The sequence below is a fragment of the Talpa europaea genome (genome assembly GCF_964194135.1).
Source record: "Talpa europaea genome assembly, chromosome: 4".
Lineage (NCBI taxonomy): Eukaryota > Metazoa > Chordata > Mammalia > Eulipotyphla > Talpidae > Talpa > Talpa europaea.
Window position 1 is genome coordinate 33,231,645 of NC_140070.1, and position 23,305 is coordinate 33,254,949.

At 35.7% G+C, this 23,305-nt stretch overlaps 1 protein-coding gene across 1 annotated transcript in view; it reads right to left on the reverse strand.

The window, feature by feature from the left end:
* Window positions 1-23,305, reverse strand: part of LOC311170200 (disintegrin and metalloproteinase domain-containing protein 32-like) — a gene marked incomplete at both ends in the record, with an annotated part of 119,772 nt that overhangs the window by 14,946 nt on the left and 81,521 nt on the right. The window contains 3 exons of the mRNA XM_084232594.1: window positions 4,298-4,336; window positions 6,895-7,003; window positions 21,945-22,028. Of these exons, the coding sequence (XP_084088720.1) occupies window positions 4,298-4,336; window positions 6,895-7,003; window positions 21,945-22,028 (232 nt within the window). The remainder of the gene's footprint in view (window positions 1-4,297; window positions 4,337-6,894; window positions 7,004-21,944; window positions 22,029-23,305) is intronic.

The following is a 23,305-nucleotide window of genomic DNA, read 5'->3' on the forward strand; positions in this document are numbered from 1 at the left end:
ATAAATATGAAGAAACACTTTGAGAATTATCCAACACCATCGGGAAAAGATATATAAGATTAAAGGAGGTTCCAAAGGGGTGTGAAAAAGAGAGAGAAAGAGAGAGAGAGAGAGAGGAAGAGAAAGGATTAGAAAATTTATTCCAATAAATAATAAAGGAGAACTGCCCGAACATGGGGAAGAATTAAATATAGTAATCCATGAAACTGAGTGAACAGCAGATAGACCTACACCAAGACATACAGTAGTGATATTTCCAAGAGTTCAAGGAAAATGAAAGAATAGTGAAGGAGGTTGTGGGGGGAAAGCAGATAACTTACAAAGGTGCCCCATCAAGCCAAGACAGAATGCAGTAACATTCAGAATATTAAAGAAAACAACTGTCCACCAAGAAAACTATATCCTGCAAGACTTTCCTCCAGAAATGAGGGAGAAACAAAGGCCTTCCCATAAACAGAAGTTGAAATGTTCAAACACTAGACAACCGCTATAAGAAAAATTGAAAGAAATTCTATTATTTATATTGAAAGGAAGAATGTCCACACAAAAACTGAATAAGGAAATAGATAAAACCACAGAATTTAAGTCAAAATGGCAGCAGTAAATTTTCATTTATCAACAATTACTCTCAGAAAAAATGGACTGAACTCATCTATCAAAAGGCACAGAGTGGCTGGTTATAGCAGAAAACAGAGCCCAACTTTCTTCTGTCCCCAGGAGACCCAAAGTTAGCACAAACACAAAGTAAATGGTTGGAAAACAATCTTGCAAGCAAAAGCAATCCTTCCCAAAAAGGCAGGAACACCCATATCTGCTAAAACAAACTTTTACTTGAGAAAGGTAACAAGAGACAGGTATGGACATTTTATAAAGATACTGAACAACACATAAGGAAGACATAAAATACACACACACTTAATGAAGGAGCATCAAAATATATAAGGCAAGCATTAGAAATCTGAAAACAGACATTGACAATAATACATACAACAGTTGTAGGTCACCACACAACTCTCATCAATTTAAGATCAAGCAGACAGTAAATCGACAAGAAAAAATATCTTTAAACAAGGAAATAGAACATATGGGATTAATACATATTTGTATGATACTCTACCCCCTTCTCATATGCACATGGAACATTCTCTAAGATGGACAATATGTTGGGTCACAAAACAAGTGTCAACATACTCATGAAGATATTGGTATCTTTCTGAATACAATGGTATCAAAATATAAAGCAACTCCAAAAAGAAAGGAGAGAAATCCTCTACTTTGTGGGACTGAACAACATACTACTTAATGAATATTGGGATAATGAAGAAAGCAAAAAAGAAATTAAAAGATGTCTGTAAATAAGTGAAAATGCAGGTACATCTACCAGAACATATGGGACACAGAAAAAGCAGCACTAAGTGGGCTATATATGGCAAAACAGGTCCACAGTAAGAAACAAGAAAGAGTTCTAATAAATAATCTAACCTTACATTTTAAGGAACTAGGAAAAGTGGAAAAACAATCAAAACCAAAAGCCAGGAAGGAAATAAAATTTTAAAACAAGTATCATCAAAATAGTAATAATAAAGTCAATCCAAAAGATCAATGAAACCAAGTCTAGTTTTTTGAAAAAAATTTTAAAAATGGACAAACCTTTAGCAAAGTTCACAAAAAAGGAGAATATTCAAATAGAAGTAAAAGTAAGAAGTATCAATAAACATCTCAATAAATTAGATAACCTAGAAGAAACCAACAAGTTGTTATAAGTATACACCCTTGAGGGACAAAATGAGGGAGAAATAGAAAACCAAAAAAGACTAATTAAAAGGAAATTGACAAAGATATTACAAAAAGTAAACTACAGACCAATATCCCTTATGAACGAAAATGCAAAAATCCTCAATAAAATATTAGCAAACCAAATTCAATAGTACATTAAAAAGTTCATACATCATGACCAAATGGGTTTATTCCAAGGATGTAAGGATGGTTCAGCAACCAAAAATCGATCAACATAATTCACAGTATCAACAAAAGGAAAAATAAAAACTTTATCAATAGATAGAGAGCAACATTTGAGAAGACTCAACATCCACTTAAAAGCTGTCAAAAAATTATGACAAAAAGAAAAAACTTAAACATAATAAAGCTACATATGACAAAGCCACCACTAACATTATATTAAATGGTAACTAAGTAAAAGCTTTTCCTCTAAGATCAGGTATAAGGCAAGGATGTCCACTTTCACTACTACTATTCAACTTTCACTACTATTGGCAGTTCTAGCTTGAGCATTTAAGCCAGAGAAAGATATTAAAAGAATCCAATGGGGAAAGAAGGAAAACATCACAATTTGCCAATATGATAATATATATGGGAAATCCTAAATATGCCATTAGACCCCGTTAGAAGCAATAATCAGTAGAGTAAATTGACAGTTTGCAACTTAAAGACAGTATATACAAACACAAACTAGACAAGAATGAAATCAAGAAATCCCATTTACTATCAAATCACAATGTATAAAACACCAGAAATAATGTCAACAAAACAGGTGAAGGACGTGTACAAATGAAAACTCTAATGCACCATTAAAAAAAAAAGAAGACATATAGCAAAGGAAAGATAATCCCTGTTCATGGATTGAAGAATCAGTATTGTTAAAATGGCCATCCTACACAAAGATATACAGATTCAATGCAATACCTATCGAAGTTTCAATGGCATTCTTCAAAGAAATAGAACATTAATGATGTTTATATGGAACCACAAAAGAGCCCCCAAAAAGAGGAGAAGCAATCTTGAAAAAAAATTAAAATGGAGGTATCACACTCCCAGACTTCAAAACTCTACTACAAAGCTATAGTAATCAAGAATACAAAAACAGACACTCACCCAAAGAAACAGAATTGAGAGCCTAAAAACAAACCCACACTTAAATGGCCAGTTAATCAATGACAAATGAGTCAAGATATACATTGTAGAAAGGAAAATCTCTTCAAAAAATGGAGTTGGAAAACTGGTCAGCCACATGAAAAGAATTAAAGTAGAAAAAACTATATCTCACTATGTACAAAAATTAACTCAAAATGGATTAAAGAGTTGGATATAAGACCTAAAACTGTATAATACATAGAAGATAAGATAGGCAAAACATACCACAACATTGTCTCTACAGATGTCTTTAATGACTGACTCCAACAGCAAGGTGGATAAAGGGAAAAATAAATGATTGGAACTACATCAAACTAAAGGCTTCTGTATAGAAACTATCACTAAAAAAAAAAAGACTGAATAGGAGAAAATGTGCATATCATACACTTAACAAGTAGCTAACACCCAATATCTACAACCGAACAAGAATAAATTAACTAGTATATTAATTTTATTTAATTTCAAATGGGCAGAAGAGTTAAATAGACACCTCTTCAATGAAGACATGCAGCTGTACCACCAGGCACATGAAAAAATGTTAATCATCAGTTAGCATCAAGAAATCAAACCACAATGAGATATCATCTCACAACTGCAAGAATGGCCAAATAAAAAAGACCAGAAACAACTAAGGTTGATGAGGATTTGGACAAAAAAGTACTTTATGCACTATTGATGGGAATGTAGACTGTCTAGTCCCTTTGGAAAACAGTACAGAATTATCTTAAAATATTAAAAATAGACCTACCATAAAATTCAGCACTTCCACTTTTAGGTATCTACCCAAAGAATGTGAAAACATTAATTCAAAGGAATATATACACTCATGTGTTAATTGCAGCACTACTCACAATAGCTAAGTTAGGGAGACAACCTAAGGACCCAACAACAGGTGAGTGCTTAAAGAAGATATGGCATATATACACAACAGAATGCTACTCTGCTACAAAAATAGATGAGATCTTGCCATTTGCAAAATAATGGATGGAATTGGTGGGAATTATGATAATAAAATAGGTTAGAAGGAGAAATATAAATACCAGATGATTTCATCTATGCAAGATAAAAATACAACACAAAGGAACAGATAAAACTAAACCAAGACAAACCCTAGAAATCTGACTTCACATTTGAGGCTTATCAGAGATTGAGGCTAGGGTTGGGAAGCAAAGTGGGGAGGGAGCCCTATGGACTATGGTGAAAGTTTAGGGGTGCTTTGGTGGTGAACCTGGTGTGGGAACATACATCTAAAGAGGTGTGACCTATCTCCCCAAATCAAAAACAATGTTATAAACCAACAATACCTTACTAAAAAAATAAATAAAAATACAATATTTAAAAAAGAAATACCTTCTTATTTACCTACCTGGTAATATCTGTTTGGTAGCTGCTTTCTGATCTGGACCTAGAACAGAATGAAAATAATGCTTTCAAGTTAATACTAAAAAAAAAAAAAAAAAAAAAAAAAGTGCCTCCATAGACCATTTAATAACTTAAATAAGCCCTTTATGGTGATTATCACTAAACACCATGAATGAAACATTTCAAAAGATTACTAAATTTGGGTACACAAATAAGTAACATGCATATTTACACACATACCATGTCTATAAAAACTCTAAATTTTAAATCTACAACTGGGAGCAGAGCAAGAAAACAGGTTTTTTTCTCCGTATCACTTCCCAACACAATGTATATGCTCGATTTTGAATGTCTCATTTTGGCCTTCGGGTTCCAACCTAATATTTTACCCACTGATAAATTATTACAGGTCTGACTTGAAGAAAATTAGACATATTGGGAGAGTAATATGTCTCTCCTACCCCACATGTAGAGAAATGGTGAAAAAATGACACAAAATACTAACCAAAATTTGAAGGAAGACAGAAATATTTCCAATAATAGTTTGAATGAAAAAAAGGAAACTGAAAACACAAACGCTAAATAGGAACTACAGCTAATGACTCTAGAGGTGGGTCAGTTGAGTTGTAAACATCAGTTTGTAAGGAATTGAGACTTCCTACAAAGCTGGAAATGATTTCCTTCTTTAAGTCTGGAAGCCATAAAACTTCATACCACTCATGTCATGGAAATAGTAAAAAATGTTACCATTAGGCTTTAAAATGCAGCAGTATAGATGGGAAAGAGAGACATAGGAATCCAAGTGCTTAAAACGGCTTAGGGAAAGGAACTGAAAAAATGTTACATAAAGAAACAGAAACCTTAAGTTTTAATCCAGTATAGGTTCATGATACCAACTCATGCTTCTTATGAAATTTAGATCTCCAAGTATAACAAAAATGTATGACTTAGGAGGGATAAACAAAATAATCTCATGAAGGACTCTACAAAGCAGGGTATAGAGAATTCCCATGAGACATAACAACTTAAGGCAGTCTTACAATTTTTTTTTTAAAAAAAGAGGCACTAAGGGGATAGCTTCCAGGTTGGTGAGCTAGAATGCTTGCCACTGTGCCACTGTGCAAGGTCCCAAACTCCATGAGGACAAGCTGCTTTGTTCCAGACCTTGCCCTGTGTCTCTCTTCATGTTGAGTAAATTACTGGAGTGACATCATCAACATGGCTGCGAAGAGATGATAGGATCAAGTTCTCCCATAAAAACAACTGATAGGGAGAAATAATGGCAAGTTCCTAACAAGACCCAGATGCATTAGACAAACTGGCCACCCGGTGATTTGCCGAGACAGAGGAAAGTTAGAACAGGGGAAAGGAAGAGAGAAAATCATCTGGACCCCTTCTTCCCTTTCCCACTCACAATGCCAGCCCACTTGGTCTAGCAGAAGAAGGGGAAAAGCTTGGAGACCATGACACCTGTAGAAGCCTGAGGCATCTGAGAGGTCCGGTCAGAGACAGGTGAGCAAACAGAACCTTATTGCAGGTGTACAGTGCTGGGTGCAAGCCCCTTTGTTGTGGCGCTTCACTCCCCTTTCCCCTCCTGGAAACCAGCAGGACCATTTAACTGGTCACACCAACCAGCTGGAAGGACATCAGGGAGGAGTCTCATAGGGCTGGTCTCTACATCGGGGGCCTCTTGGCACCCCAAGCCTTCAGGTGGAAGGAGGCCTCAGGACCCCCAACACCCACCCAACTACCTCATGGGCCCAGAAAGAATGCTGATCCTTCCACAACCACAGCTGCAGTTCAATCTGCCCCTTTTGTGCTCATTTATTCATTTTTTTTAAAAAGATCTTTGTATTTATTTTTTAATATTTTATTTTATATAATTCTTACATCATTTTTCATTTTTGCACAGTGTATGCATTTTCATTTTGGTTATACTCCCCATACAATTGCACCCCCCCTTATTTTGACCCTAATCCTTCCTCTCCCCGCCCCCCTCTGTAGTGTGTCTCCCCCTCTGTAGTGTATTGCTTGTTGATTTTAATTTTTTCTTTATTTTAGTTAGTCTTTTTCTGGTCCCTTATTAGGTTTTCTAAATTCCTGCTATGAGTGAAATGCCCATTGTGGTATATACACACAATGGAATATTACTCAGAAATCAAAAAAAGATAAACTCATGCAATTTGCAGCAACATGGATGGAGCCGGAAGGGATCATGCTCAGTGAAATATGCTCATTTATTTTTTAATCCTCCCTCAATACACTACAAGGGAGAGAGTAGGCCCTGGGAAGACCATCCTACTCAGCCCTACGGTGCTCACCAGCAGAACTGACTAAAACAGCAATGGGAGCCACTGGGAGCCATCAGGGTTGTGAGAAGCAATTCTCCCTGCATCTGTTTGTGTGTCTATTCATTGGCCAGTTAGTTTTCTGTTGTTCCTTTCTCTCTCTCCTATTTCTGTTTTCTGATTCTTCCATCTTTCTCCTATCTCCCCTTTAACATTACCATCACTACTTTCTCTTCTCTTTCTGTTATAGTCCCTCTTCTTCCTCCTCCTCTTCCCTCTTCCCCTTATCGAGTCCTTATCTTTCTTCTCTTACCTTCATTCCTTTCACATCTCTGCATCATCCTCCTCTTTCCTCTTATCCCTCTTTTCACTCCATATTCTCTTTCAATCCTGGTATTCTTCTGAGACATGCCTAGAGAGACCTAGCAGTTCAACAGAGAAATACATCCCACCCAGCCTACAGGCACCTCCAGTGGACTTGGCCTCAGCATGTGTCTGGAGGTGTGGCGCTCTGCAGGAGACTAGACTACCGCAGGCTGAGACGTTGAAGCTCATACTACGCCGAGAGGGCTGGAAAAGCAGGAACTCCTGGAGCAAATCACAGTTCAGAACAACACCTATCATAATAGAAGAGTGTCTGGATGTGCACCCAGATGGAACTGCAGGAACCCCCCAACTCCCAAGTCCAGTAGCCCCCAACATCCTGGGAAGAGTGACAGGAACTACCACCTGCCTACACCAAGGATACAGCTAAAGAGAGAGGAGGGGAAAACGACAAGAGCCTTACCTACACCTCTAGCCACCAGCCACAGTGGCTCAGACAATAGGCAGGCACATCCATGTCTCAGCAAGAGAAATAAGATGTCATGCCCACCAGCACCAGCAGTAGAGGGGCACTATGAACAGAACAAAGCCAAAGGCTAACAATGGGAAAAAAGAAAAACACAAATGGTCAAGCAGACCCTTCTGGGCACAATACACCACAGAAAGAAAGTCAACCTCCAAAACCTGATAATATGGACACGGAAGAATATCACCTAACAGATAAAGACTTCAAAAAGTCCATAATGAAAACAATTAAAGAGTTAAGAGAAAACACAGGAAGAGATAATAATATAATCAATGAACTCAGTAATGAGAAGGAATCCTAAAGAAGAAAGTGAAAGAAGTGGAGGATATCCAGAGATTAGTGGAGGAGCACAAGAATTCTGGAAAAACCACAAAAATAGAAGAAATGGAAGAATGAATCAGTACCTTTGAGGATACAGCATAAGAAGAACCAAAAAAGAAAAGGAAAGAAAAGTATAAAGGAAAAAGAATGAAGAAACACTTCAAGAACTTTCCAAAACTATGAGGAAAGGAAATACAATAGTCATAGGTATCCCAGAAGGTAGGGAGAGATACCAAGGAGCCAAAAAACTATTCAAGGAGATAATTGAAGAGAACTTCCCCAAAATGAACAGCACAGTTAGGTCAATATAATTAGTTCTCCTCAAACCAAAATTGTTATAGATTTTTATAAATAGACTCTATCACAATTTCAGGAACATGCCAACTGATCTCTTTGTTTCTTTATTCAAGTAATACATGACTTTAACCCAAGTTGGGTCATTTTGAGGCACTATACAGCTTTGTTCTTTACTAATTATACCCATCTTATTTCTTATAGAGTTAATGATTTTCTTATACCTTGAAGGAGAGTACCAATAAACATTTATTAAATGGATAAAAACCTAATTTACTAGAAACCAAAGCAGTACCTGTTAGTAGCCTGGATTTCAGTGCATTATTTTACAAATGTAGTTGTTGAAACAATATCTAAAAATTTACTGTGATATTAATGCATTCTTAGTTATCAACATGTATCTCAAAACATCTTCTGATTTACTTACCTGCTGGTATATGTGTGACTGCTGCTTTCTGATCTGGATATTTTAAGAAATGGAAAAATAGTATATCGTTAGTCCTAAGAAATCTTGCCAACTGTATGAAGTAAAATCAGGCTATTTTATAAGCAGTATTATTTCTTTTAAAAGACTAGCTACAAATAAAGAAAACAATTCCCAAGGTCCCTGAACAATGCAAATAAACAGCATTCTTATATACACATTTACCTTATTCAGAGAGTGCAAATTTTAAATCCCACAGTGAGAAGAGGGTCAAGAAGGCACTTATTTTTCTTTTTCTTATATATCTGAATACATAATATAGTTTTGATGATGAAAGCCTGATTCTGATTTCCATACCCCAACTTTTAAATTATTATTCATATGCTACATTTTGTAAATTACAATCCATACTGACTTCTAGACAACCTGGCAGAGTGAGCTGACAGGACAATTTTCCCTTTCCATTCCTCACATAGGGGAATGCTGAAAAAGATAGCACAAACATACTACACATAACTGAGTCAGAAAAAAATTTAAGGAAATGAGATTTCAAATGGTAAATAGGAGCTAAAACTAACAACTGCAGGAGAATCCAAACCAGCGATAAACCTTTGGGGCTGGAGATTTAATAGCCCTTCCTTAGAAAGAGTTGAGGTTGAGATTTCTCTGCATGTTAGAAAACTAAATGAGCAACTTAACCAAATGTGGGAGCCACGAAGGATCATGCTACCTATTACATGGGAATAATAAAAATTCTGACCATTGGGTTAAGAATACAGCGTTGAAATGAAGATACCTAAATGGGGGAGGGGGGAAATGCATCACTGAGACAAGGAGGAATTCCAAGCTTCCAAAAATTACAGTCAGGATCTCAGTTCACACTCCTATAAATTCCTAGACATCATGCATAGCAATTGTTTTAAATATTTTTTCTTTAAGAAAAATAAAACAACATACATACATTCTCATGGAAAATCATAGACACCATGGGCAGAGTCTATGATTACAAACCACTAAAAGCCACAACAAAAGAACAAATTCAAAGAACAAGAAAAAAGAACTTTTAATATAACAATATTTAGAATCTCCAAAGATTTTCACAAGAGTAGAATTCATAAATCTATAAGAAAGACTGAAGAAGAATTGGTGAAATGAGGAAATCACAAAGAATGAGAGATACACAGGTTACTTTGAAAGTGCAACTGACACAAAAAATAAATCAACCAACAGACAAGGAAAAAAAGTAAGTATAAAGATAATTTAAAACAACATAATCAAAAAGTTTGTTAAAAAGAAACAAAGAGGGCCTCGGTGGCGCAGCGGTTGCGCACTGGGCTGTGAAGCTGCCCACAGCCTCTGCAGCGCCGGTTCGATCCCTGGCTGCCGGCAAGGGTCCCACTTGGCACAGCAGACCCCTCCTGCCGCCCACTGCTCCCCTCAGCAGTGTATTTTGCCATTCTGTCTGTTCTGCTCCCCGCTCCGGCTCTGGTGAATTCTCTCACCCTCCCGCGCTTCTGACTGTACCCAGTGCTTGTATAAATAAATAAATAAATCTTAAAAAAAAAAAAAGCATACTATATTATAATAATTGGAGCACCCATTTTTTTTTTTTTTTTTTGTGGGACCCTCGCCAGTGGCCGGGGATTGAACTGGCGCTGCAGAGGCTGCGGGCAGCCTCGCAATCCCGCTCTCAACCGCTGCGCCACCAGGGGAGGCCCTCTATATTTTTTTTAAATATTGCCATCCTCACTGAGCATAATCCCTTCCAGCCCCATCCATGTTGCTGCGAATGGCATTGGTTTATCTTTTTTGATTGCTGAGTAACATTCCATTGTGTATATATACCACATCTTCTTGATCCAGTCATCTATTTTTGGGCATTTGGGTTGTTTCCAAAGCTTACCTATTATAAATAGTAAACACAGAGGTGCAGGTGTCCTTTTGAATTAATGTTTCTGTGTCCTTTGGGTAAATATCTAGGAGTGGAACTGCTGGATCATACAGAAACTCAATTTTTAGCAGACTGAGGAACCTTCACACAGCTTTCCATAGTGGCTGGACTAGTGTGCATTCCCACCAGTAGTATAGAAATGAAAGTTCCTTTTTCTCCACATCTTCGCCAACATTTCTTGTTTCCTGTTTTTTTAATGTGTCATTCTCACTGGTGTAAAGTGGCACCTCATTGTGGTTTTGATTTGCATTTCCCTGATTACAAGTGATGCTGAACATATTTTCATAAACCTGTTGGCCACTTGCATTTCTTCTTTGGGAAAGTGTCTGTTTAGCTCTTCTGCCCATTTTTTGACTGGTGGTTTACTTTGTCTTTGTTGAGTCTCATTAGCTCTTTGTAGATCTTTGTGAACAGTCCATTGTCATTAGTATTGTGTGCAAAAATTTTCTCCCAATCAGTTGGGTGTCTCCTTATTTTAGTTAATGTCTCTTTTGCTGTACAGAAGATCTTTAATTTGATGTAGTCCCAGTTGTTTATCTTTTCCTTCACTTTTTTTGCTTTAAGTGATGTGTCTTAAACGATGTTATTGAGATGTATGTCATGTAGTTTTTTGCCTATATTTTCTTTTATATATTTTATGATTTCAGGTCTTATGTCTAATTCTTTAATCCACTTTGAGTTGGTTTTTGTGCATAGCCTGAGGTAGTGGTCTAGCTTCATTCTTATGCATGAAACAGTCCAATTTTCCCAGCACCATTTATTGAAATAAGACAGAAAGAAAAAGAAAAATATCGGATGGTTTCAATTATAGGAGGAATGAAAAAGAACCAAATAAAAGATCAGGAAAAAAAAGTAACTATAATAAAGTAAAAATCAAAATCAACAGGCCACTATAGATCAGAGACATTCCGTAGGGGAGGAGGAAAGAGAAGGAACAGGACAGAGTGGGAAGAGCACAAGGGACTATTGCAATGGTGCATCGGTGAAATGGTGGTGGGAATTTCATGGGGAAATCATACATTGTACAAATATGAAAAATGATGTAATAAATATATTTTAAAGATTTATTTATTTATGCATACATGAACTGGGGTACAGACCAGAAGTGTGGGGGGTGAGAGGATTCACCAAAGACAGAGTAGGGAACAGAACAGGCAGATCGACTGAAATACACTTCTGAGGGGACCACGGGCGAGTCAGGAGAGGTCTGCTGCACCATGTGGGTAGCTCCCTGGCTGGGGATCAAACTCGTGTTGCAGTGGCTGTGGAGCTTCATAGGTTGCGTCTCAACCCCTTGCACCATCAGGGAGGCCCCAATGTAATAAATATATTTTAAAAATTACGATCCTCACTGGTTCCAACATTTAAGAGTCTAAATCATAGCACCAAGGCTTTCCGATTATGGAAAATTATTTTTACAGCAACAAAAATAAATCATATAATTGGAAACTACAGACCACAGTTTACTTATGATTTAAACAAGAATTCATACCAAAAATTTCTACTTTTTTGAATTGACTGCTACCTCAAAAACTGTAGATGTAAATGTGTGGATGAAATGATACATAAGGGAGGAATTTTTAACTTTAAAAGCATATGATAGAAAATAAGAAAGCTTGAAATTAATAAGCACAGCATTTGACTCAGGAAAGCTAGAATTAAAACAGAGCTAAGGTAAAAAAAAATAACAAAGCAGAAAGGAGGAAAAGAGCAAAACTTAGCAATAACAATACAAAAGAAATGTAACCAAAATAAGCTATATTTTCTGAACTACTAATAAAATAAATTCCTGAGAAGACTGCTCATAAAAAATAAAAACCACATTACAAATTAGAATTAGAAGATGAAAATTATATATAAGGAATTATATATATAAGATCATTGTAGATATGGCACATGGATGTAGCCAAGTAGAACTATATAATATACAACAACTTCCAGTGCAGTACTAGTTCTCAGCAGGAACGGAGATAACACTAGAAGGGGAATGTAACTGTAAATACAAAAGTATTTATTTCCAGTATTGTGCAAATGAATGTTTGTCATTGTTCTCATTCTTTGTGTTCGAATTTTAATAAAAATATTTTATAAGCTAAATTATATTTTCCTTCTGAAGATTTTACACAGAGAATATTTTTTAAATTTAAAATTATCCTTACATGAGACAGCAAAGTAAATTGAAATACTTCTTTGTGAGAGTGCTCAGAAAACTGATTACATTTTAAGGACTAGTAGGGAATCTGAAAGCAATAGATATGGATAAATTGCCTAGCAATGACTATAGCAAGTTATTTAAACTACACTCTCAAATTTCTGCATCTTTAAAATAGGAATAATCACAACTATCTCACAAGATTACATGAGATAACTGATATAGTACTCAATATCCCTAAAAAATGTAAAGTATTGTTGCCTGTGCTATTGCTTTATATATGATTAGATTCCCATAGCACTAAAGTTTAACTTCAGAACACAAATTTAATTTACTTGCTACTTATGGATTCCTCTTCCTTGGTGAACCACTTTTTCAGACTATTCCATGAGACAGCTATTATGATTGCTATGATGAGGACAGGTAAAACAGTGGAAACAATTAGAAGCCATGGGTTATTCCCAAAAGTTCTTTCCATGATTAAACCTAAAAATAAAAATAGATTTAAAAATCAGACTAAAAAATAATTAAGCTACCTAACTTACATTCATGTTTGCAGCAAATTAATTACAATGTTCTTAATTTTATTGTTATTCAAGGAACATATAAAAATAACAATAAATCACAATACTTAGGACTATCACCAGAACTACTCATTCTAAAGAACAGAAATAAAGTCTCAGCAGCTACAGCAAAAATTCACTTAAGTGGGGCCCAAAGATCTGACAATATGTAATGTGGGATTACATGATTGCAAGATTATCTGGCAAATTTGCATTTGTAAACTGCAAGGTACATTAGCACACAATTTCACCATATTTGTGCCTATCTTGTTTTTCCCTACTAGATTACTGACATAAGTATTTATCTTTATATATGAAGCCATTTATATAAAAGAGTACCACAACAAAAATTAGGAAATTTGATTCCTAACCCTAATTCTGCCACAAATTAGCACTGAATGTGGCAAGCTAAACATACTCTTTAAGCAACATGAGGAGAGGAGCTTTTGTTTACTGTACCACCTCAGTGCCTAGAAAAACACCTTGCATATATAAGAGTACAATAAATATTTGTTAAATCAATAAATATATGACAAAACTGAAATTAGACCGAAGATACAAATAGAACATTGTGCCATCATCCCTTCAGTCATGTCTCTAGAAGCAATTTATGGATTTTTCTCATTTAACTATAAGATACTTCAGAGTAAAAACATCTTCAATTTCTTTCATTCCTTCTGTAATGGATACAACTTTCAGACACAGTACATTTTTTTTTGTGTAGAGCTGAGATTAAAAGGTCAGTCACAAAGGTGAAAAGGTTGAAAGAAAGTCTAAGGGAGAAAACTAATGGTAACAGTAAATGAAATTTTAAAAATACTGTTTCAATTCTATTTGAGAGTTAATATTAGAAAAGACAGCATGATTTAAAGTGAATATTTGTTTTCCATTTCTTCAGGGAAACCCATCTACCATTTTATTATAAATATTAGCATCTTTTGAAGTAGCAAAAATCTGACTGTTGTATTGAAGATATGTAATTTGAGAATTTTATTAACTGAATATGTAAAGAGATCATTACTTGCCATGCTTTCCAGGCAATTCAGAAGATACTCTGCTGCGTACTACACAATTGGGAGGTTCGAAGCCAGGAAAACAATGACATTCTTCTTTGGAATTGCACACCTAGGATTGTTTTTAAAAATGTAAACAAACATTTTAAAAATATTTTCTCTAGAAAATAATCAGATGAATTATCAAGTTTATATTTGTATTTCATCAGTGTACTTTTATTTGTTTGATTTACTTGGAGATATAATCCTACAAATCAAATGTTTAGTTTCTTGGCTTAAAATATGCACACACACAGAGAAATACATACATACACATAACTAGAAACAACTAAAAACAAGGTATAAAGTGAGGCTCCCATGATTCACATCAAGAAAATTTAGCTGAATATTTAATGTGTAATTTCAAAAACACAAATTCTAATGAAAATGAGACCCTTCCTGTGGGGACCTGGAGTCAGCTAAGAGAAGTTCCCTGAGTTGATTGTCCACAGCTCCTTCCATCTTCAAGTTTAGTGACATCATGTGGTAGTTTGAAGTAATTGCACTTACATATGAGGACTTAACCCTCACCCAGACTGGTATTTATGAACATAACATTGTCTTAGACCAGAATCAGATTTTATTTTGTTTACTTTTGTTTATTTTTTAATCAAAGGTTTCTGCATATATGTCTTTGCTGAAGGAATTAGATATATGTATGTACATACATATGTATGTACATACACATTCCTAATGTTATGATATATATGTGAACATACATATATATCATAACATTAGGAATTGACTGTTTCTACAATACATAAGTAATAAGAAACACGTTAATACACAATATACTGATAAAGGTAAATACACAATTATACTTAGAAATCTCTAAATCTGTAATGGGATGGTATGTTCAACACATAACAACAGAATACTAACTAAAGGAAAATAAAAATACAATTACAGTGACTGTAATTTGTTAGTAAATATACAATATGAAAAGAGATAAATTGTCAAAAAACATGAAAGGGGTGCAAGATGAGAACAACAACTGTGTTCAGTGAGAATGGCAATATTAAAAAAACTAGCAACAACAAATGTTAGCGAGGATGTGGAGAAAAAGGAACTATACTACACTGCTTGTGGGAGTGAAAACTGGTGCAATCACTATGGAAAGCTGTGTGGAGGTTCACCAATCTGCTAAAAATGGAGCTTCCATATTATCCAGCAATTCCACTCCTACAGATCTACCCAAAGGGCACAAAAACATTAATTCAAAAGGACACCAGCACCCCTATGTTTATTGCAGCACCGTTTATAATAGGTAAGCTATGGAAACAACCCAAATTCCAAAAATAGATTTGGTTCCATTGCTCTGTGTATCTGTTCTTGTTCCAATACCATGCAGTTTTGATTATTATGGCTTTGTAGTATACTTTGAAATCTGGGCATGTGATGCCTCCATTCCCTTCTCTTTTTTTCAGGAGCGCTTTGGCTATTTGAGGGTTTTGGTGGCTTCATATGAATTTCATCAATATTTGTTCTATTTCTTTGAAGAATGTCATTGAAATTTTTATTGGAATAGCATTGAATCTGTAAATTGCTTTTGGAAGGATGGCCATTTTGATAATGTTAACTCTTCCAATCGATGAGCAGGGGATGTCTTTCCATTTCTTTGTGTCTTCTATTTCTTTTAACAGTGTTTTATAGTTTTCTTTGTATAGGTCCTTTACCTCTTTTGTTAGGTTTATTCCCAAGTATTTGAGGTTTTTTTGTTTCCATAATAAAAGGGATGGTTTTCCTGATTTCTTCTTCAGATTTATTGTTCGTGTATAGGAAGGCTACTGATTTTTGTATGTTGATTTTGTATCCTGCTACTTTACTAAACTGATTGATTAGTTTGTTTTTCTGTGGAGTTTTTGGGGTTCTGTATGTATATTATCATATCATCTGCAAATGGTGATAGTTTGACTTCTTCCCCTTTTGATTTTCTTGTTGTTGAAGATGAATCCACAAAGACATCATAAAGTTCCACAAAGAAGCCTATATTGATTGTGGCATGTTTTGCCTATGTTTTCTTCTATATATTTTATGAGTTCACATCTTACATTTAAGTCCTTTATCCAATTTGAGTCATATTTATATATAGTGTGTGACAGAAAACTTGTTTAACTTTTTTTTTAAGATTTATTTATTTATACAAGAACTGGGGTACAGGTCAGAGGTGCAGGAGGGTGAGAGAATTCACCAGAGACAGAGAGTGGGGAGCAAAACAGGCAGACAGACCGAAGACACTGCTAAGGGGAGCAGCGGGCAAGGCAGGAGAGTTCTGCCATGCCATGTGGATATCTCCCTGGTTGTCTGGGAATCAAACCCACGCTGCAGAGGCTGCAGACAACTTCACAGCACAGTGCTCAACCCACTGCACCATGGGGGGAGGCCCTTATTTCATTCTTTTACAGGTGGCTGTCCTTTTTTTCTGTCACCATTTATTGAAAAAGCTTTTCTTTCACCAAAAGTGTACTGAGTAGATGCACCTGTTCTGCTCCCCCACTCCATCTATGACGAATCCTCTCACTCCCCACACCTATGGCCTACACCCAAGTTCCTGTATGCATAAATAAATAAAAATAAATATTTTTTTAAAATGATTGCTCTAGCTAGGACTTTAAAAGCTATGTTGAAGAGTAGTAATGAGAGTCGACAACTTTGTCTTGTACCAGATCTTAATGCAAAGCTTTCTGTTTTTCACCAGTGAGAATGATGTTAGCAGTGTTTGAATATATGGTCTTAATTATTGTATTTTATGTTCTATCTATCCATTTTTTGCATCATAAATGTTGAATCTTATCAAATGCTTTCTTGGCATCTATTGATAAGATTTTTATCTTCCTTTTTGTTGATGGTGAATTATGTTAGTTTTTCTGTAGTTGAAATATCCTTGTGTCAGTGTAATAAATTGCACTTGGTCATGGTGTATGACTCTTTAAATGCATTGTTCAATTCAGTTTGCTAAGATTTTTTGAAGATTTTTGCATCTATGTATACACCAGAGAAATTGGTTGGTAGTTTTTGCGTGCGTGTGTTGTCTTTGGCTTTAGTGAGGGTAATATTGGTCTCATAAAATCTATTTAGAAGTGTTCCCTCTTAATTTAGGGGGGGGGGAGTTTGAAAAAAATTAATATTCTTTCATAGCTTTCTGCTGCACCCCCCCCTGCAGTGACCCTCAGGGCTAATGGCTGTTGCCATGGTCCCTGAGGTCCGGCGTGGGCAAGGAACCATGCGCGCAGGGGGAGAACAGCAAACTCCCTAAGATGCAGAGAAGCCGAATGCCTGCCAAGAGATAACGACCACCAGAAGCTGCCACAAAGATGATTAAAAGAAATGCTGACCACTTGGAACCTTATCTCGCTTTCTCAAGGCCCATAAACTTTATTCTGCTACAACTGTCTTTCTAAAATCTTTCCTTTTTCTGGTCATTGATTGCTAATTAAAAAACATACCTAATTTAATAATTAGGTTAATGCAAATGAAACATTACTAAACACTGTGTTATAATAGAATTGTTAGTTTAATAATCTTTCTATTATGTGCTTAACTTTAGTACCTTTGATATTAACTGCATTATAAAATAAATTCACCCATGACAATTAATTATGATAGTTAGTGCAACTAGAAAATAATTATATAAAACAGTAAAAAGAATTTATAGCCTGTCCAATTAGGAATGAGGCTAGATGTAACTTCGGACATAAATCACTGCCCTGTCAATTAAGCTAAATTTATGAGCAAACTGATCTCTTTGATGCTTTTAGAAAAACATATATATACTGACCACTAGCTTAATAAAGATGCACTCAGATTTACACTCTCTCTTGAAGTGTGTCTGTTTGTCATTTCTTTAACCGAATCCCTGACCACCCTGCGCAGTCTCTCAACCCTGAGACGGCCTCATTGCCTACTGCTGTGCTGGTCCGCGGCAGCTTTCTCAAGTTCATCTTGAAGGCTTGGTAGAACTCACTATAGAAACAATCTGGTCCTGGATTTTATTGTTGGGGGGACTTTTGATTACTACTTCAATTTCCTTACTTGTTACTGGTATGTTCCAGCTTTATATTTCTTCCTGATTCAGTCTCATAAAGTTGTGTATTCTGAGAACTTGTCTATTTTTTCTAGGTTTTCAACAAACTGGCAGAGATGTTTATAGCAATCTCTTGTGATCCTCTGTATTTCTTCAATGTCTACTGTAAATTCTCTCATTTCTGACTATGTTTATTTGTGTTTTCTCCCTTCTTTTCTTTATGACCTATCTAGAAGTTTGTCAATTTGATTTTTCAAAGAACCTGCTTTGTGTTTGTTCTTTTGATTTCTATTTCACTTATTTTTACTCTTATGTCTATCATTTTTTTCCTTCTATCACTTTGGGTTTTTTGTTCTTTTTCTAGTTCCCTAAGATGAATGAGTAGGTTATTTATTTGGGAATTTTCTTCTTTCTTGATGTGGGCCCATATTAGTATACACTTTCCAATTAGTTCTATTTTTGCTGTGTCTGTCCCTTAAATGCTGAAAAGCTGTGTCTTCATTATTGTTTGTCTCAAAGTATTTTTTAATTTTCTTATATTGCCTTAGTTCAGTCAGAAAATTCTCAGTGCTCTGGTTTTTCTTAATCATATTTTCTTCTTCTTCCTCTTGGATTCTTTGTAATAGACCAGCTTCAAGGCCACTGATTTGATATTTCATTTGATGTATTCTACCTCCATAGCTTTCTCCAGAGCTTTTTTACATCCCACATCTCCATTATTTTCTTCTATAAATCTTAAATTTCTACCTTCTGCTCATTAATTATATTTCTCAGGACATTCCTTTTTCTGTGTTTTCTTGTATATACTCTGATCTGTTTTTCTGTGTTTTCTTCCAATGTTTTTTTTTTTTTTTTTTGTCATGGCAAATTTAAACTCTTTATCTGGTAGGAAGAAAAGATCTTCCATGTCTTTGATGTTGGATTCTGGTGATTTGTTCTGTCTCTATTGAAATATCCCCTGAGGATTCAGATAACATGTGTTGTTCTTTTTTTTGGGGGGGGGGGGGGGGAGTGGTTTTGGTTTTTTGGTTTTTTGTTGGTTTTTTTTGGTCCACCTCCACATGTTATAATTTTCCAGGTTGCTATCTAATCTAATTTCCTAAGGGTACAGAAGAACTTCCACTTTTTCACAGTATGGCACTATATGTTAGGAAGAAATTAATTGCATCTGTTAAGTGAGTATATGGGCCCAGTGAATAATAAACATAGTGTGGGAAGGTGGCTTGTGTTTGTGGTAACGCTGATAGTTTCTGAGTTTCCAGAACCTGTGTCTCTACAGTCGTAGAACAGGCTTTCCACAACACTTCAAAGGTTCAGCTCAAGACTGAGAGCTTGGGAATAGGTAATGCTCTTCTGTGTACTGTCTTCTTCTCTAGGGACTCTGCCAGTCTATGATACCCATGTACCTCCAGACATATATCCTCAAAGTTACTGACGTGCCTCCACATTAATAATTTCTACTCTCCCCAGGGTTTCTGGCCTAACTTGGGAGGACAGTTCTAAGGTTTGCATGGCAGGCTCCTACCAAGGCCACAATCTCTAGGTGGCTCTTTACACTTTTTGCTGTAAAGAGTTGAATTTCATCACTATCCCTTCTACTCTGGTCATTATTGGTCTCCAATGTGCAAGAGTTGCTCCACATTTGCCTGAAGTCACAAGATCCTCTCAGTCCAGTGCCCTTCTGGACCATTTTAGATTATCCTCCTGGGAGTGAAGCAAGGAACCTCCTTTGATGCCATCATCCCCCATTTAGGCTACATTAAGTTTACTTTTTAAATGTTTTCATGATATGACAGAATAATTCCACTCCTAGATATCTAACAAAAGAATGTAAGAACAATAATGTGAAATGATATATACACTCCTATGTTCACTGCAGCATTATTTACAATAGCCAAGTTATGAAAACTACTCGGCTATTAAAAAAAATATAAACTCTTACCATTTGTAACCACATGAATGAAACTGGAGAGGATTGTAGTAAGTGAAATGTCAGAAGGAAAAAATCAAATACCGGATGATTTCACTAGGATACAGAGTGGGATACAGAGGAGAAAAAAAGGAACTCTCAAAACAAACTCTAGAAATGTGACTGCAGAATTGAGGCTACTAGAAGGGAAGGAGAGGGAGGGACAATGGGGTAAGTGAGTTTAATGGCCTATGATAAAGGATTATGGTTTCTTTGATGGTGAGAGTGTAACACACATATGAGGAGAATGTAAACCTTAGTGCTCAACAATAAGATGAACAAAATTTTAAAAAATATACAAAATACTTCAATAGACACCTCTCCAAAGCAATAATGAAGTAACACTACATAGCCATTAAAATGGCCCAAATCCAGAATAGTGACTACCCCAAATGCTGGTAAGCATAAGGAGCAACAGGACTACTGATGATAATGTCCCTATTGGGAGATAGTTCGATGGTTTCATACAAAACAATGCATACTCTTACCATACGATACAAGAATCACATTCCTTGATATTTACCATAAAAACTGAAAACTTATGTTCATACGAAATCCCCCCACTAAGTGTTTACAGTAGCTTTATTTATAACTGCCAAATGAAGAAGCCAAAATAAAAAATGTTTGTGGTACACCCAAACAAGGAATCATTAGCACTAAAAAGAAATGAGCTATCAAGTCAATGAAAGAATTGGGAGACCGCAGCCTCTGTAGCATGAGTTCGATCCTTGGCCAGCCAGAGAGAAACCCACATGGCGAGGCAGACCTCTGCTGTCTCGCCAGCTGCTCCCATCGGCAGTGTGTTTCAGTCAGTCTGCCTGTTCTGTTCCCCACTCTGACTCTGGTGAATCCTCTCACCCCCAGCATCTCTGGCCTGTGCCCCAGCTCTTGTATGCATAAATAAATAAATCTTTTTTAAAAAAAAAGAATTGAGAGAACTTCAAATACTCAGTAAAAGAAACCAATCTGAAAAGGCTACACTTTATATGATTACAATTACCTAATATTCTGAAAAGGCAAAACTATGAAAATGGCTAAAAAAATCAATGGTTTCAGGGATGGAAAGGATGGATGAATAAACAGGCAGAGCACAATGATTTTTAAAGAAGTGAAACTACTCTGTATCATAATAATAAGCATAAATACTTGTCATTATATATTTGTCAAACCCACATAATGTACAACACACCACAAGTGAATCCTAATGTTAATTATAGATTTTGGGTGATGATGAGTCAATGTGGATTTAAAAATGATAACAAATATACCACTCTGTTACACGATGGGGGTGGGGGAAAAGTGTGCCTATTGGGGTCAACAATATTATGGGAAATTTCTGTACTTTCTGCTCAATTTTTCTGTAAACCTAAAATAGTTTTCAAAATAAAGTCTATGAAAACAATAGGTTCCTATTATCATAATAATTCAGACACTCAAAATATAGCTTAATTATCTTATCTTGCATTAATGAACAGGTTAATATACTTATTGAAATACTTTCAACTTCTGAAAAGTACCCAACTATAATTTGTTGAGTCTTCAGCAACTTAACGATTATAACAAGTATAAAAATTTATTATTTTCTCAGTTTTTTCTAAGACTGATATGAGTACAAATGCAGTAACCCAATTAGCTCTATATTGACACTAGATACAACTAGATATAGTACATAGTAGCAACTCAAAACTGAATTTAATGAACCATGCTAAAAAGTGTTCAAGATAGACATCACATAGGAAAATGCAAATCATGTGCTTACTTACTCCATTTCCACTGCACTTTTTTGTACACTCTCTCTCTTTATACTCAAGCCACCGTGCTTCTACACACTGAGTAAGCACACAAACCTAAAGAAAAATGCAGATAAATTCTTTTCATGTCAGAAGAGTCCAGCTATCTTAACATTACAATCAGTAATTTTACAACATAAAATTATAACCATTCAGAGCAAAACAAGTTTCCTTCTAAGTGTGCTTGTGCTGCATCCTGCAATTTTTTATGTTACAATTTCATTTAGTTCTAAATATTTATTTTGAGATTTATCCTATGGTACACGTATTATTTAAAAGTGTATGGAATGGGGCCTCCCCGGTGGTGCAGCAGTTGAGCGCTGGGTTGCGAAGCTGCCCGCAGCCTCTGCAGCGCCGGTTCGATCCCCGGCTGCTCCCCGGCCACCAGAGGAGGGTCCCACATGGCGCGCAGACCTCTCCTGCCGCCCGCTGCTCCCCTCAGCAGTGTACTTTGGTCCTTCTGCCTGCTCTGCTCCCTGCTCTGGCTCTGGTGAATTCTCTTACCCTCCCGCGCTTCTGACTGTATCCAGTGCTTGAATAAATAAACAAATAAAACTTTTAAAAAAAAAAAAAAGTGTATGGAATGATCTCCAAATATTTTGTGATTTTCCAGATAATTCTACTATAAACTATGGACTCTGGTTGACAATGCTTCAATCTAGGTTGCTCAATTACAACAAATATATCACTTTGTGGGGTCGCGGATAGTGTTAGGAGTCTGTGACTGTGTAGGGGTAATGAATATATGGGAATTCCCTGTATTTTCTGCAAATGTTGATATGAACTGCTATACAAATTAAAGTCTATTTTTAAAAGTTAGTAAATTTTAAAAAATGATTCAGGTTTCAAGCATCTGATTCTACATGTAAACAGCTTAGAAGTTATCACTCCATCCCAATAACAAAAAAAAAAAATGAATTGTACCACTATAAAACAACAATTCAAAAAACAATATAGTATTGGCATAAAGACAGACACATGGATCAATGGAATGGAATCAAAAGCCCAGAAATAAATCTACATACATATGAACGCTTAATTTTATGATAAAGCAGCCACAAGCATATAATGCAGAGAGTCTCTTTAATAAATGGTGCTGGGGCAAGTTAAGGCCGCATGTAAAAGAATGAAATTGAATCATTCTCTCAATGCACAAAAATAAATTCCAATTGGAATAAATCTAGATATAAAACTCGCAGCAATAAAATATGTAAAAGAAAACATTTATAATATGTTCCATGATATAAGTGATAAAGATATCTTTAGAGGCTCAACAACTATGGCAAGGGAAATAAAAGCAAAAATAAACAATAAGAATTACCGATTACCGAAAA